This window comes from Elephas maximus, chromosome 2 (assembly GCF_024166365.1).
Source record: "Elephas maximus indicus isolate mEleMax1 chromosome 2, mEleMax1 primary haplotype, whole genome shotgun sequence".
Taxonomy (NCBI): domain Eukaryota; kingdom Metazoa; phylum Chordata; class Mammalia; order Proboscidea; family Elephantidae; genus Elephas; species Elephas maximus.
Window position 1 is genome coordinate 173556272 of NC_064820.1, and position 15614 is coordinate 173571885.

General features: G+C 40.6%; 1 protein-coding gene across 6 annotated transcripts in view; it reads right to left on the reverse strand.

Annotated features, from left to right (window-relative positions):
• HAVCR1 (hepatitis A virus cellular receptor 1) overlaps positions 1 to 15210 on the reverse strand; it is an 88012-nt gene extending 72802 nt beyond the window's left edge. For 3 of the 6 annotated variants that reach the window (XR_007516170.1, XM_049874203.1, XM_049874204.1), the window contains exons 1-2: positions 5125 to 5573; positions 2953 to 3291 (exon numbers count right to left, since the gene is read on the reverse strand). Coding sequence is in view for 5 of the 6 variants with exons in the window: in XM_049874203.1 (XP_049730160.1) it covers positions 2953 to 3291; positions 5125 to 5170 (385 nt within the window). In the remaining variant the exon portion in view is untranslated. Of the gene's footprint in view, positions 1 to 2952; positions 3292 to 5124; positions 5574 to 11980; positions 12054 to 15171 lie in introns of those variants that run through there. The other 3 variants (XM_049874201.1, XM_049874200.1, XM_049874202.1) reach the window with 3 other exon arrangements.
• Between the last annotated feature and the right edge of the window lie 404 nt (positions 15211 to 15614).

Below are 15614 nucleotides of genomic sequence, written 5' to 3' on the forward strand. Positions count from 1 at the left end.
GAGCTACTAAGGTTCCTTCCTGCCTGAGAGATAATGTACAAGAGGTAATAACTGACACCTTCCAGAGTGAGTCAGATGTGGTTATGGAAATCTAAATGACTCACAGAAAGTCTTAGAGCTACACAGAGAGAAAGCTGAGAATAGAATTAAGTCCAAAAACAGGACCTGGCACAAAAGGAGAGTCAATGAAGTAATGACTCAAGAATGAATGGGTTTGTTTTTTTTTTTTTCTCACCAGGCACAAATTTTTTTCCTCCAAGAATTTTCATTAAACCCCAACTCTACTAAATATATCTATATATATATCTCCACCCAGAACCCTTATTTATAAAAGCCCTCATGTCCCTAGAATAGGGGACATTTTGTTTGAAAACTCCCCTTTCTAAGGAATCCGATTTAATTTGGAATGTAGTCAATGTTTGCCTTGAGGAGAAAAAAAAAAAAAGGTTTTCAACAAATATTTGTGAGTGCCTACTGTGTACAAGGCATTAGCCAAAAATAGGGGTCAGAAAACACCTTCTGTAAAGGGCTAGATAGTAAATATCTTAATCTTTGGGGGCCCTATGCTCCCTATCACAACTACTCAACTCCATAGACAGTATGTAAACAAGTGGAGGTGGCTGTTTTCCAATAAAACTTTATTTGTAAAATAGGTGGTGGGCTTGATCTGGCCCTTGGGCTATATAGTTCATTAACACTGGTCTAACTTGTTAAGAACAGTACAATCCAACCTTCTCCCTCCACAGCTTAAAATAGAATCTGGAGAAAACAGCAAGCACACAAAAAAACCTGATCAAAGGACCATAATGGGAACAGTAATAGAGAGAAGGAAACTGAATTGGCTGTCTCATAAACTTTCTTTTCTTCCTCAGCAGTAAATTTTTCCCCCAGGAAGAAGTCTCAAAGTCTGAGAAGCTGCAAGAATAGAAGAAGCTGATGAGGAAAAGCCCCAAAGAGGGTTGGAGAGTAAGCTCAACTTGTGAAAAACACAAGAAAACCAAAGTAAAAGCTTGGTTATTTGGGGAAGAGGCAGAGAGTCACGTTGGCTCAGTTTTAGAACCACCTCTGAAATCTGCAGGCTTTCACTGGACATCTACCTACTCTTGACTGGACCCAACACTAGTTTTGTAACTACCCACCTCTCACTGAATTTCCAAGCATAATATAAAAGTCTCCTGCTAATTTCTTTCAAGGCCACTTTTTTAAAAATCCAGCCAAACCAGTAATAATATAATTTCACAATTCCAAGAAAATTGTACTCATAGCCCTATTGTCCCTTATTCTCCACCTGCAGACCCCTCACGTCTGTTTCCTCTAGCACGCTCTATCGCCCTCTTCTTTTGGCAACTTCCCTAAACTGCCTCCCTGATGCAGTTTCCTCAGTCAGCCATTTCTCCTTAGAACAAATCTCAGCCTGCTTGGCTTTATGAGGGAAGCAAGTCATGTGCAAAGGCTGGGAGATTGCTAAATAGAGTTCTAGGAAGGTCTTTTCCTCTTTATTAAACAAACAGACAAAAAGGCAGCAACAAGCACAAATTATGAAATAGAGACACAGTTGTCAAGGTCACAGGTCTTAGGTTCTATTATCAATTATCTATTATCAATATTATCAACTGGCCTTTGTGGAAGGAGATTCATTAGAAAACAGCACCAGAGACACGAAATTCTCAAGAAATTCTCAGGAAAATCAGGATGACCACATCAAAATGGGAAAATATAATGTTGCCAGATGTTTGGATCTCATAACTTCTTAGAAGCAACTGACTCAGAGTTGTTGGGATGCAAACATTTAGTATTGTAATATAAAGCCATTTCATTTTTTTAATGCAATTTTTATGATACGATGTGATGATATGATATGAGACATGTTTCTAAAAATCCAGTGTCAGGAAAAGCAAAGAAATAAAACCATCTATGAAACAAGATTGGCCCTGAGTTGACAATTGTTAAAGCAGGTGCTATATTTAACAGTACTACATTATTCTCTACCTTTATGTTGGAAATCTTCCATAACAGTTTTTTTTTTTTAAGGACATTTTAATATTCTTCTAAGACATAATCTCCACAAAAGGGCAGTTCTTCGAATCAATTAAGCTTGATAAAAATATTTACTAGCAAAAACCAAAGACACAAGGGAAAGATTAGTCCAAAGGACTAATGGACCGCAACTACCACAACTTGTACCAGACTGAGTTCAGCACGAGTAGGTGGTGCCCGGCTACCACCACTGATTGCCCTGAAAGGGATCACAGTAGAGGGTCCCAGACAAAACCAGAGAAAAATGTAGAACAAAATTCTAACTCACACACAAAAAAGACCAGACTTACTGATCTGACAGAGACTAGGTAAACCCCAGACACCCTTATAGCTCAATAAGGAAGTCACTCTTGAGGTTCACCCTTCAGCCAAAGATTAGACAGACCCATAAAACAAAACAAAAACTAAACGGGCACAACACCCCAGGGGCAGGAACGAGAAGGCAGGAGGAGACAGGAAAGCTGGTAATGGGGAACCCAAGGTCGAGAAAGGGAGAGTGTTGACATGTCATAGGGTCAGCAACCAATGTCACAAAACAATATGTGTATTGTTTACTGAGAAACTTGTTTGCTTTGTAAACCTTCATCTAAAATACAATAAAAAATAATAATGCATTCACTAGATTTCTCTATGGAATAGTGAATGCTTTTTCATGGACCAACTAACATTTTTAAAGCACTGCTTCAGGAGATAGTCTGCTGACTGCCAAGATCTTCTGGCCTAAGGCCTTGAATCAAGGTTGGTCTTAGCACTTCATCTACACACATAAAAGCTTTCCTATTATTTGAAAACAGGACTGTAGGACCTCCTCTTTTTCTATTAAATGAAAAGAGAAAATTATTACCGAACAGAAAACCCTCCATCTTAGTTAACCCGCAGGAAATGACCAAAGAAAGAAGAAAAACTCGAGCTCACCTGCTTTAATCTCCAATGATATAGTGAGTTTATGATCATTAAACCAACCCCTGTGTTCAATACGACAACAGTACAGGCCACTGTCTGCCTTGACTGCATTGTCTACAGTCAAAGACACATCCCCTTTCAAAAGGGACCCATTTAGCTTATAACGTCTGTGCTTCCGAAAGGTGATCTGGGATCCGGATTCATCAACCCAGATAATTTCGTCTGAGCACTGAGAATTAGGACATTTCCCTCGGCCCCAGCACATGGACGTGAGCTGTCCTGAGTATGTACAGGGTAGTGTGACAGGCTGGCCCTCTACTCCATTCACTTGCAGATAAGAAGCTACAGCATCTGCAGATAAAGAGAGGAGAAACAAAGAATGAGGGTTCAATATTTTTATTTTAATTTTTTTACTTTATTATTTATCTCTTGTCTTCTTTGCATAGCGTATTTGATTTCTAATCATATGACGTTGTTGCTTGAATTTTTAAAATTAATACTTATAAGCATTTATCTGTGTTAGCATACTCTTCATCTGCATTATTTTTAATGGTCATGCTTGTGGATAAAACATACTTTATCGTACTCTAAGATCCTCAGGTTGTTTCCATTTTTACTATTATTAGTAACTTCACAAAATCTTTCTGCATAGAACTTTTTCTGTGTTTAGTATTGTTTCCTAATATTGTAAATTCTAAGAGAGAAATTACCAGAATAAAGGGTAGGAATATTTTTCAGTCTTTTGATGAATATGGCCAAATTGCGTTCCGAAAGGTTTGAACTAAATGACACTCCAGTAATACATGAGTATGTGTTTCACCTGAGCTTGCCAGGTATCTGCCCCTTGTTGTTGATATTTAAATAGGTAATACATGCCTGTGGTTTTTTAAAAATGAGAACAGTACAAAAGGGCATATGCAATGAAACGTCTCCCTCTTGCTCCAGGCTCCCAGGCCCCTCCTGAGAATCAATCGCTGTATCAGTTGAAAGACATTTTTTAAAAAAATAATAAATTCTAAGGCATTTAAATATTTTTTTTTAAGTCTTAATGCAATTTAAAAACAGCTTTTGTAAATGGGATCATCTCCTCTTTCTGAGTCCCTACCTTCCAAAACAAAACAGAGCTAATATTTTGTTTAAAGCATTGCTGGCATGAAGGCAGAAATCAGATACATTCTTCAGAAATCAGTTTTTAAAATATGGGTTTATAATACCTCCAGTTGGGGCTGAGGCTTATTATGGGCTTTAGGATTGGTCCAAAAAAATCTGAGCAGGGGCCTCTTCTCACAAGTCAATGAGAGGCTAGCAACTGAGCAAGGCCCAGTTACCCAGGCAAAACAAACAGAGGAGAGGAAAATATTATTTTAAGTCCTAAACTGTGCCATTTGAAAACCAAACCAAAAACTATGTCCTGGTGTAGTGGCACAAAAAATGCAGTCAAGATGCCCTTAAAAAAAAATCCGAGACTCCCTTATTAATCATAATTTACTACTGGGCTGTGAGTTTGGGAACTGCTCTAGGAAAAAAGGCTCGTTACTAGATAAAGTAAGAGTGTATCTTTCACTGGAATTCTTATAGTATTTAATTTTGCCTAATGCCCTATTTTTCTGATTACAAATGTGATACATGCTAATAATAAAAACAAAATATTAGGAACATACATAATTTAAAAAAAAAAAAAAAAAGAACTTTCCCCATAATCTCACTTTCCAGGGATTACTAGTTTTTAAAATTTAGGATATATCTGTTCCTCAGGGGTATTTTTTTTTCCCTGAATGCATAGAACTTTTTAAATTAAAAATTTTTTTTAAAGAAATAATTGTTCGCGATTTAAAAAAAAAAAATCAAAAAGGACCAAAGAGTATAGGAAGAGCTAAAGTCTCCCTTCCACCCCCATCACCATTTCCTCTCCCCACACCATGGTATCCACCGTTACTATTTCTTTTCTATGCTTGAGAGAGAGTCTATGCGTACACAATGCCTACCCACACAGGACACACTGTTCTGTATCTTCACCATGGATTTGGTAATTCACTGCATTTAAGTAACTTCTTTGGAGTAAGATTTTAGCCTAGCTCTTTGCTCACTAATGAACCCATTACTGTCAAATATAGTCCAAGGAATAGCTTCCTCCACCACTGCCACCCCCTTCACTCCCCATCCTCAGCCCTCCTCATCACTTACCTGTCAGAAGCAGTATGAGACTTGAAATAACTACCTGAGGATGCATCACGGGATCAGCCTGAAGAAAAGTGAGAAGACAGACTGGTTGGTCGTACCCTGACCAGATGGTATCCGAGAAAGTCTTAATTCTCAGATTTGAACTTCTCCTTTCACCCTGACTAGGCAAATCACATGAACCTGCTCTGCTGGGTATGTCAGAAGACCACCACACAGCTGCAGGATTCTGTTGGTTCCGGAAGCTGAGGGCTCTGTCTGCGCTTGCCAGCAGGCAAGGGAAGCAGCCCTCAGAAGCAGCCCTTTATATCCCAGCTCCTTCCCAACACAGAGCCTCCAACTGGATTCCTGGTTTTGACACAGCAGATAGAGGAACAAATAGGGAGGAGCCAGAGGCAAAGATTAAGAGTGTGGTTCAATGACAGAACATTAGAGAAAAGACCAGCCTTCTAATGTCAAAGGTGCACTTCCTCTTGGCCTCTAGGATGCAAGAACTCTGGCCCTTTGGTAGACATAGGGTTTTTCCTCCCCTGTGGCCACAAAGATTTGTCTTCATCCTCAACCAGTTAAATGCTAAGTTTGCCATTAGCTAGAAGAGTTGAGCAAGAATGTGAATCACTGTGCCTAACCATTCGTGCTACCAGAAATAATGACTCATATTACATACTTTCTGAGGTATGTCAAGAGAATGTATCAGGAAGCAGCAGAATTTGGAGACACAGGTTCAAATCCCAGCTCCACCACCACTGAGTATCTCTAGGAGTCGCCAAGCCCCTCCAAACCTTGATTTCCTCATTTGTAAAACAGGACTAAAAATACTTGCTGTGTCTCCTTCAAAGGTTGTTATAATGAGCAAAAGTGGAGTGGGAGAACTTTGAGAACTACACCTAAATATACATTATAATATTAGGATTTTAAAAAAAAAATTGTTATTGTGCTTTAGACGAAGATTTACAGAGGAAATTAGTTTCTCACCAAACAATGCACACATTGTTTTGTGACACTGGTTGCCAACTCCACAATGTGTCAACACGCTCCCCTTCTTGACCTTGGTTTCCCCATTTCCATTTGTCCAGCTTTCCTGTTCTCTGCTGCCTTCTCATCCTTGCCCCTGGATTGGTGTACCCACTTAGTCTTGGATACATAGTTGAGCTACATGTAGTATTGTTTTTTTTTTGGGTCTGTCTAATCTTTGGCTGAAGGGTGAACCTCAGGAGTGACTTCTGTACTGAGTTAAAAGGGTGTCCAGCGGCCATATTCTCAAGGTTTCTCCAGTATCCATCAGACCAGTAAGTCTGGTCTTTTTTTTTTGTGAGTTAGAACATCTGTCTAGGACCCTCTATTGTGATCCCTGTCAGAGTAGTCAGTGGCGGTAGCTGGGAACCATCTAGTTGTGCTGGACTCAGTCTGGTAGAGGCTGTGGTAGTTGTGTTCTATTAGTCCTTTGGACTAATCTTTCCCTCTGTCTTTGGTTTTCTTCATTCTCCCTTGCTCCAGATGGGGTGGGACAAGTAGACATACCTTAGATGGCTGCACACAAGCTTTTAGAATCCCAGATGCTACTCACCAAAGCAGGGAGTAGAACATTTTCCTTATACACTATGTTATGCCAATTGAGCTAGATATGCCCCAAGACCATGGTCCCCAGTCCTCAGCCCAGTAACTCAACCCCTGTGGGAGTTCGGATGTGTCTATAAAGCTATGACTCCAGTATTGTGTACTGTCTTACCCTTCACCAAAGTTATCACTTATCTATTGTTTAGTTAGTGTTTTGCTCTTTCCACCACCCCCCCCCCATTGTTGTTATTAGGTGCCATGGAACTGGTTCTGATTCATAGCAACCCTATAGAACAGAGTAGAACTGCCCCATAGGGTTTCCAACAAGTGGCTGGTGGATTTGAACTGCTGACCTTTCGGTTAGCAGCTGAGCTCTTAACTACTACACCACCAGGCCTCCCCTCCCCTCCCTAGTAACCATCAGATTGTATCTTTCTATGTGTAAATCTTTTCATGAGTTTTTATAATAGTGGCCTCATACAATATTTGTCCTTTTGTGATTGACTTATTTCACTCAGTGTAACACCCTCCAGATTTACTCATGTTGTGAGATGCTTGGCAGATTCATCACTGTTCTTTATCATTTTGTAGTGCTACATTGTGTGTATGTACCATAGTTTGTTTATCCATTCATCTGTTGATGAGCACTTATGTTGTTTCCATCTTTCTGTATTAGCTAAAATTTTTCAAGGACAGTCCATGTAGCAGAACCCCATAGGTAGGAGCTGCTATTAACTCCATTCACAGAGGAGGAAACTGAGTCTTGGAGGGGGTAAATGAGCCTACGTTCCAAACCCTGACACATGACTTTTGCTCTTAATCATTAAACCATCCAAACATGAGTAAACCTGCCTAGTACTTCATTAACTTCCCATCAGTTCTAAAGATTTGGTAACTCCTTCCAGTGAGACAGGCAAAGGTGCTCTCTTGCTGACTTTCTTTCATGTTCTTTCAGCCCATGATCAGCTTCATGGTAAAGCAGGTGACCTTGGCATACTGTGGCAGTGAGTCTGGCACTGCCTAGGACTTGGAACCCCACACTCAGCAGCCTATGTACTGGGAAGAGGCCTGAAACCTGATGCTACAAACTGTGGCCCAAAGACTATGTTTGACCTGCAGACATGCTTTTCTGACACTGTTTAAAAGCTTATTTCTTAATTAATTGCTAAAATTTAAAAATCCAGAGAGTGCACATGAGAATGCAGATTTTTGACTTTTCGTAAAATGAAATTTAAAGCCTGACAACACAGGGCCCAAACACCCTGTCATAGTTATCTAGTACTAGTACAGAAATACCACAGGTGGGTGGCTTTAAAGAACGGCTCAGGCTAGAAGCACTGGCTGCAGTGGTTCTGTCAGTTCTAGAAGACCCTTGTCTTTCAGCTTCTGTAGCCCCAGGATTCATCAGTTCGTTGGTCATGTTCACATGGTATCTATCTTTGTGCTTCCTTCTGTATCTAATCTGCTCTTTTTATAACTCAAAATCAATTAGGTTTAGGACACACCCTATACTGATATGGCTTCATTAACGTAATCAAAAAAACCATATTCCCAAATGGGATTACATCCACAGATACAGGGTTTAGGATTCCAACACATATTTGGGGCGGACACAATTCAATCTATAACATACCTTATCCCTTTAGACTGGGCATGAGTTCTTCAACCTACCCCAGCCTTATCTGTCAAACTTCAGTGACTTACACAGACCTTGGTTGAAGGGAGGCCCCTGCTTTAGGCCTTTTCCAGTTTCTTGAACACAAGCTTTCTCCTGTCACTGGTTCTTCACACAGACTGTCTGTCCCATGGCCTACTTTCTGTAATTCTCCTTTTCCATAAAATCAAAGTGTTGGACCATATGATCCTTAAACGCCCTTCCAACTTTACAATGCCAAACTTTCCCCACACTCTTGAATTCAATTAGGTGATGTGATGAGTTCATTTCTAGGTATCTACTATCCCATCATTCTTTGCCATTATACACTGGGAGGGGACACTATTGATCCCACCTTAGCCATCACGAAAGGTGAGGGAAGGGCAAATTCTGAAACGGTTCACACAGAATTAGGTCTTATTTATTTGGGAGGTAAAATATTTTATGACTAGTTGCATTATACTCAGGCTGGAAAAAGACTAGGTAGGTCGGTGATAAGAATTTTTTAAAATTTTAATTCAATTCTGTAACCTTTATTACTAATATATGAGACTACAGGGCCTGATTCAAGATACTAAGGATGAAAAAAACCCAAGATTGTGCAATCTGGCAGAGACAAAGGTAAGTAAAACCAAAAAATCCAAACCCATTTCCATTGAGTCAATTCTGACTTATAGCAACCCTATAAATAAGGAACTAATTAATAATATCAGGCAGAGTGAGATAAATGGTCAGTATATAATCACAGACCATGTCATTCCCCATATTTACAACCTCTTCATGCCTCTCTCAAGGAAAAAAAAAATAAACCAAACTGTTTACCCAGGTTTACAAAGCTCCAGTGGTCTGGCACCTGCCTACCTTTTTTTAGACCACTCTCTCCCTTGCTCATGTGGCTCCAACCACTCTGGTTTTCTTTCAAATTTATCTCTACCTTAGGCCTTTTCTCTAGTGCTGTCTTTTGCCTAGACACCCATTCCTTGACCATGCCATTTTCACCTTTGCTTTGTCATCTTGATGCCCACTTAAATATCACCTCCTCACATACTACTCTGATCCCTCTAAAGTCATTCTCTCCGTACCACCCTAGTTCAATTCTCTATATAACATTTATCTTGTTTCCCTCTAGATCTGTGCTGTCCAATACAGTAGCCACTAAGTCACATGTGACTACTTAAAATTTTGCTAGTGGGACTGAAGAAATAAATTGTTATTTAATTTTAATTAACTTTAATCTAAGTAGCACATGTGGCTACCAGATCAGACAGCATAACTCTAGAACATACACACCTTTAAATACAGCTCTTCCATCCCTTTCTCTGATCTATCCCTGGATCATTATACCAGTCTAGTTACCATGAAATCCATTCCAACTCACGGTGACCCCATGTGTGTCAGAGTGGAACTGTGCTGCATACGTTCTCATGGCAGATTTTTTCAGAAGTAGATCACCAGGCCTTTCTTCCAAGGTGCCTCTGGTGGACTCAAACCACCAACCTTTCAGTAGAATGCTTAACCATTTGCATATCCAGGGACTTCTTGATCGTTATAAGAGACTCGATAAATATTGATTGAACAAACAAGTGAAAGCACAAAGGTATGGGGAAAGGCCATTCATTTTGATTGGGGAGTAGGGGTAGGTGAAAGGAAATCCTTAAAAAAAAAAAAAAAAAGTGGCATGTGAGGTTCATACTCGTAGAAGAATGGGGAAAGGGGAAGAGGGATTTTTAAGCTGAGAGAGTGATGAGCAAGAGTCAAGGCAGACATTATGAGAATGAGTGTTCAGGACATGTACCAAGTCTCTAAGATGTTAAATAACTGTACAACTCCATAGTATTGGATTTTCTGATATAAGCCTGCAAGAGCCTCTTCTGGGTCCTAACGGCTCCCAAGTGATGCAGCACAGTAGTTTTTTTTTTTTTTTTTTTTCAGTTGAGCTATACAGCCTTCATGAACCACTACTCTTCAGGGTTAAATTTGCAATTCCTTGAAGGATACATCCCAGAAGAGGAGTAAGGGCCAATGGGGTGACAAGACTCAGGCTCCAAACCTGAAATTCCAGCTGCTTACTGGAAGCTACAATTGCATAAAGCACAGCTAGCTACAAAGCAGTAAATTCCAGAACTGAATTCATTGTTCTCTGATGTTGTCATCATTCCCCTTGCTGTGTGGAGCCTACCCTGCTCTCCAGTTCCCAACCTCCTGCAAAGCAGTGCAACTTCTTGCATTTTCCCTGTCTTCACCAAAGCAAGCTCTCCCTCAACCCCTCCACGTCTAGCGCTTCACTTCATCCATCCCCTGGTACCAGGCAGTCTGCCCCTCATTCCCACTACCTAAATCAGGCCTCCACAACCTGTAACCTGTTAGTGCTGTTGTTGGGTGCCACTGAGTCAGATTTCTGACTTGTAGCAACCCCATGCAAGCAACCCCAGCTACAACCGATGGAGTAGAACTGCCCTACAGGGTTTTGTTGCCTGTAATCTTTACGGAAGTAGATCATCAGGTCTTTTTCCCATGGAGCAGCTGGGTGGTTTTAAACCACCAACCTTTACATTAGTAGTCAAGTGCTTCACTGTTGAGCCACCAGGGCTCCTAATCTGTAACCTAGACTTCTACAATTCCCTCCAAAATTGTCTCTCTACTGCTACTCTCTTCTTCCTACTTTGCCCACTACCCTTAATTAGCTATTTTCTTGAATTTACTGCTCTTATTTAATAAAAAATAATACAATCTGGACGAACCTCAAAAAATATTATGCTAAGTGAAAGAAGCCCGACACGGAAGTCCATATATTGTATGATTCCATTTGTATGAAATACTCAGAATAGGTAAATCCATAAAGACAGAGTATACATTGGTGGTTGTAGGGACTGGGGAGTAGGGAGGATAGGTACAGGTCTTCCTTCAGGGTGATGAAAATGTTTTAGAACTTGCTAGAGGCGATAGTTGCAGAATATTGTGAATGTATTAAATTCCATTTTAAAGTGGTTAATTTTATGTTGTGTGAATCTCACCTCAATTTTCAAAAAAAGTCATACAATGCTCAGAATATTTTAAAATCATAAGAATAAATGCAGAGATTATAAGGTAGCCATTTTGTAATAGAATACATAGCAAAATATAATACTAAAAATATATTCATTTAACAAATATGTTTGGCTACTGGCAATATATTAGACACCACTCTATTCACTTAAAATCTGTCAGTAAATGAAAAGATCTCTGACATCATGAAGCTTAAATTTAACTAGAATAAAATAAATATAAAAATAAAAAATTAACATAACAGGCAATGAGTGCTAAGGGAAAAAAACAAAGTCCAGGGTAAGGAAGCTTGGGAGTGCAGAAATGGGGAGGAAGGGGCAGCTGCAGTTTTAAAGATGATGATCAGGTTTGAATAGAGGGTCATTCGCCTTTACTGAGAAGGCGACATTTGAGTAAAGACAAAAACTGTTAGGGAGTTAGCCAAGCAAGAAAGAGCTTTCCACAGAGAGAGGACAGGGCAGGCAAAAGTCTGAAGGCAGGAGGGGCCTGGTGTGTTCCCAGATCAGCAAAAAGGCCAGTGTGGCTGGAACAGTGTGGGGTCCAGGGAAGGCACTGACTGAAAAAGAGTACCACCGCAGGGGAGTAGGGCAGTGGGATTCAACTTACCTTTAAGAAGGACCTTTGAGAAGGACCTTTGCGCCTGTTCAGTTGAGAAGCACAAAGACCTGTCAGGTGACTATTGCAGCAATCCAGAGAGAGAAAAGTGGATAGTAGTGGAAGTGCTGTAACAAGTCTTTAGACACTGGTGGTTTAGAGCAAACAGGATTTCCTGTAGGATGTGAGAGAGAAGTCTAAAGATGACTCCAAGGGTTTTAGCCTGAACAACCGGCAGGACTGGAGGTGTCACCAACTGAGAAGGGAAAGCGTGTGTATTACAGGTTTTAGAGGTAATATTCTGAGTTTTAACATGTTGATTTTGAGATGTCTTAGACAGCCACTATGAATTGAATTGTGTTCCCCAAAACTATGTGTAGTAAATCCTAACCCCTACACCTGTGGTTATAATTCCATTTGGGAATGGGCTGTTTTTGTTATGTTAATGAGATACCCTACTACTGTAGGATGTGTCTTAAATCAATCTCTTTTGAAATATAAAAGAGATTAAACAAGCAAGTGAGCATCCAGAGATGGGGAAGAGAGATGCCAGGCCACATGAAGGTTGCCCAGAAGCACAGTTCAAAAGAGACAAGGACATCCCTCCAGAGTGCACAGAGAAAGAATGCCTTCCTCTAGAGCCAGTACTCTGAATTTGCACTTCTAGCTTCCTAAACTGTAAGAAAATTAATTTCTGTTTGTTAAAGCCACCCATTTGTGGTATTTCTATTATAGCAGCACTAGATAACTAAGACAATGGCCAAGTGGAGACTGGTGGAGTTCAAGAGAAAACTCTTGGTGAATATTACACTCTGGGCTAAAGACATACATTTGGTAGTCATTAACATAAAAATGGTATTTAAAGCCAGAAGCCTGGATGAAATCCTTAGGGGAAGGCCTGTGAACAAGGACTAAGACTTGGGGCCTTCCAACATTAAAAGTTTGAAGTGGAAGAGGCACCAGTACATGAATAGAAGCAGGCCAGTTAGGTAGGAGGAGAAGCAAAAGGATAAATGGGGTCCTGGAAGCCAAGGGAAGCAAATACTTCAAGGAACAGAGAATAATCATGAGCCAAATGCTGCTAAGAAGACAACAGATGAGATTTGTCCATAGGATTTGGCAACCTGGATGTCATTAGTGCCCTTGACAAAAGAAGTTTCTATGAAGAGTAGCTGAGTGATTGCTTACTTTTCCAAATGTATGTTATACTTCTATACAAAGTATAGAAGGGAAGCTAAAATCAGAATTGGAGACAGGAAAATTTCAAGGAGTTTTGCAACAAAGGAGAACAAAACAAAACAAAAAATGGAGTAGTTGTGGGGGATTGGCGAGTGAGGTCAAGAGAGAGCTTTTTTAAGGTGATAAAAATAACATTTGTATGCTCCAGAGATGACTGAAAGGAGAAAGAAAAATTGATTTGGTGGAGAAAGACTTCTTCAAAGCATTGGAAGAATGGAAGCTAGTGCCCAATTTGAGGGTTCAGGTGCCCAATTCAGGGGTAGTATGTTGAGTACACAGAATCCTGGGTGGTACAAATTGTTAATATGCTCAGTGCTAACTGAAAAGTTGGAGGTTCAAGTCCACCCAGAGGTGTCTCGGAAGAAAAGTCTGGTGATCTACTTCCAAAAAATCAGCCACTGAAATCCGTATAGAGCACAGTTCTACTCTGACACACATGGGATCACCATGATTCAGAATCAAATCAATGGCAACTGGTATGTGGGTAGACATGATGGGTGGGTACATCTGGGTAAGCTCTTGGTTGATGGTTTCCTCAGTGAAGTAGGAAGTTCAATCATTGGCTGACAATTATGAGGAAAAGGTTTTGGGGATCCGAGGAGAGTTTTAAGAAAGCAAATGTACTAGGGGCTGTTTTATGACAATTTAGCAGCACTAGGTGGCCACTTGGAGGAGCCCTGGTGGCACAGTGGTTAAGCACTTGGCTGCTTACCAAAAGGTCAGTGGTTGGAGCCCACCAGCCACTCCCCAGAAGAAAGATGTGGCAGTCTGCTTCTATAAAGATCACAGGCCTGGAAACCCTATAGGGCAGTTCTACTGTGTCTATAGGGTGGATATGAGTTGGAATCCACCTGGCGGCAATGGGTTACGGGAGGGGGCTGCTTGAGGTAGGGATTTGAAGGAGGGGTCAGTCCAAGTGGTTGATGTTCTCCAGGAATTCGAAGCTATAGGCTACGCGGGAGGAGTAGGAGAATCCTCCTCCTTCATGCATAGCTTTTTTTTTTTTTTTAATCATCTCAGGTCTCTCTCTAAACACTCAAATATCAAATATCTCCCCACCTTAAAAACATTACATGGCTTCTCAGTGCCCTCAATGCGAGGTCTAAACTCTAAAAGCCCCCACCTCCCTAGGCTGGCCATACCCCAACACTTCAAACCTAGCAAAACTCTGACTAAATCAAACCATTTGTGCTCACTAGCCTTTGCAAACTCTGGTTTTATCACAGGAGAGAACTTTCAAAACTCAGCAGCCTAGTTCCTCCTTTACTGGACATTATGCTTCATACAACTGGTTATTTACACTTTACAAAAAACAGAAGTCAATGAGTAAACCTATGCCTTTGGCACACATTTTCCCATCTCAATATTATTATGTAACACTCACTTTAGAGATGAGGAGGCTCAGTGAAGATAAGGGACTAGCTTGAAGTCACACAGCTTGCAAGCAAGCCCAAATATGGTTTTAGCCAAAAGTATTATACTATTCAGCCAGGGGGTAGTTTCTCCCTTATATTTCTCACACTGACCTTGCCCGGGAAAAAGCTTAAACAACTCAGCTGTATAATTCCATGACCCCATTTAAGATCACTAAAATAATTAGAATCTAGCCCTGGTGGCGCAATGGTTAAGACCTTGGCTGCTAACCGAGAAGTCAATGGTTCAAACCCACCAGCTGCTCCCTGGAAGGAAGATGTGGCAGTCTGCTCCCATAAAGGCTACAGCCTAGGAAGCCTTACAGGGCATCTCTACTCTGTCCTATAGGGTCGCCATGAGTTAAAATAAACCTGATGGCACACAACAACATCACCCAAGAAATCCAAATAACTCTACTTTGTGCAAATTTCCCCTAATTTCTATTGGCTTAATCATCTCTGTCCTAATATCCCGTATAATATTGACTAAGTCCAAGCAGCAATGTTTATAGGTTTTCTCTTTAGCATAAGCTTCCAGAGGACCCTACTTACCAGTTGATTAGGAGGTAGTTTTCCAGCTTCTCATTTACAGCCTTTCTTCCCTGTCTTGGCCTGTTGGTCACTAATCCTTTCTCCAAAGGTTTTTCTGGATAAAGACAACTTTCTCCCAGAATTCCTTTATCTCCTTGACACACCTTTACATAAGAATAGTGAGAAGTATCTTTGAAATTTCTCCAGTCTTCCGGTTAGATTTGATCCACTTATCTTAAACAGACAATAGGGAGATACCAGTGCTATGAGTAAGAACTGACTTGACAACAACGGAGAATAGTGGGCTGGAGTCCTTGGCTGGTGCAAAGGATTAACACGCATGGCTGCTAACTGAAAGCCTGGAGGTTTGAGTCCACCCAGAGGCACCTCAAAAGAAAGGCCAGGCAATCTATTTCTGAAAAATTAGCCATTGAAAACCCTATGGAGCACAGTTCCACTCTGAG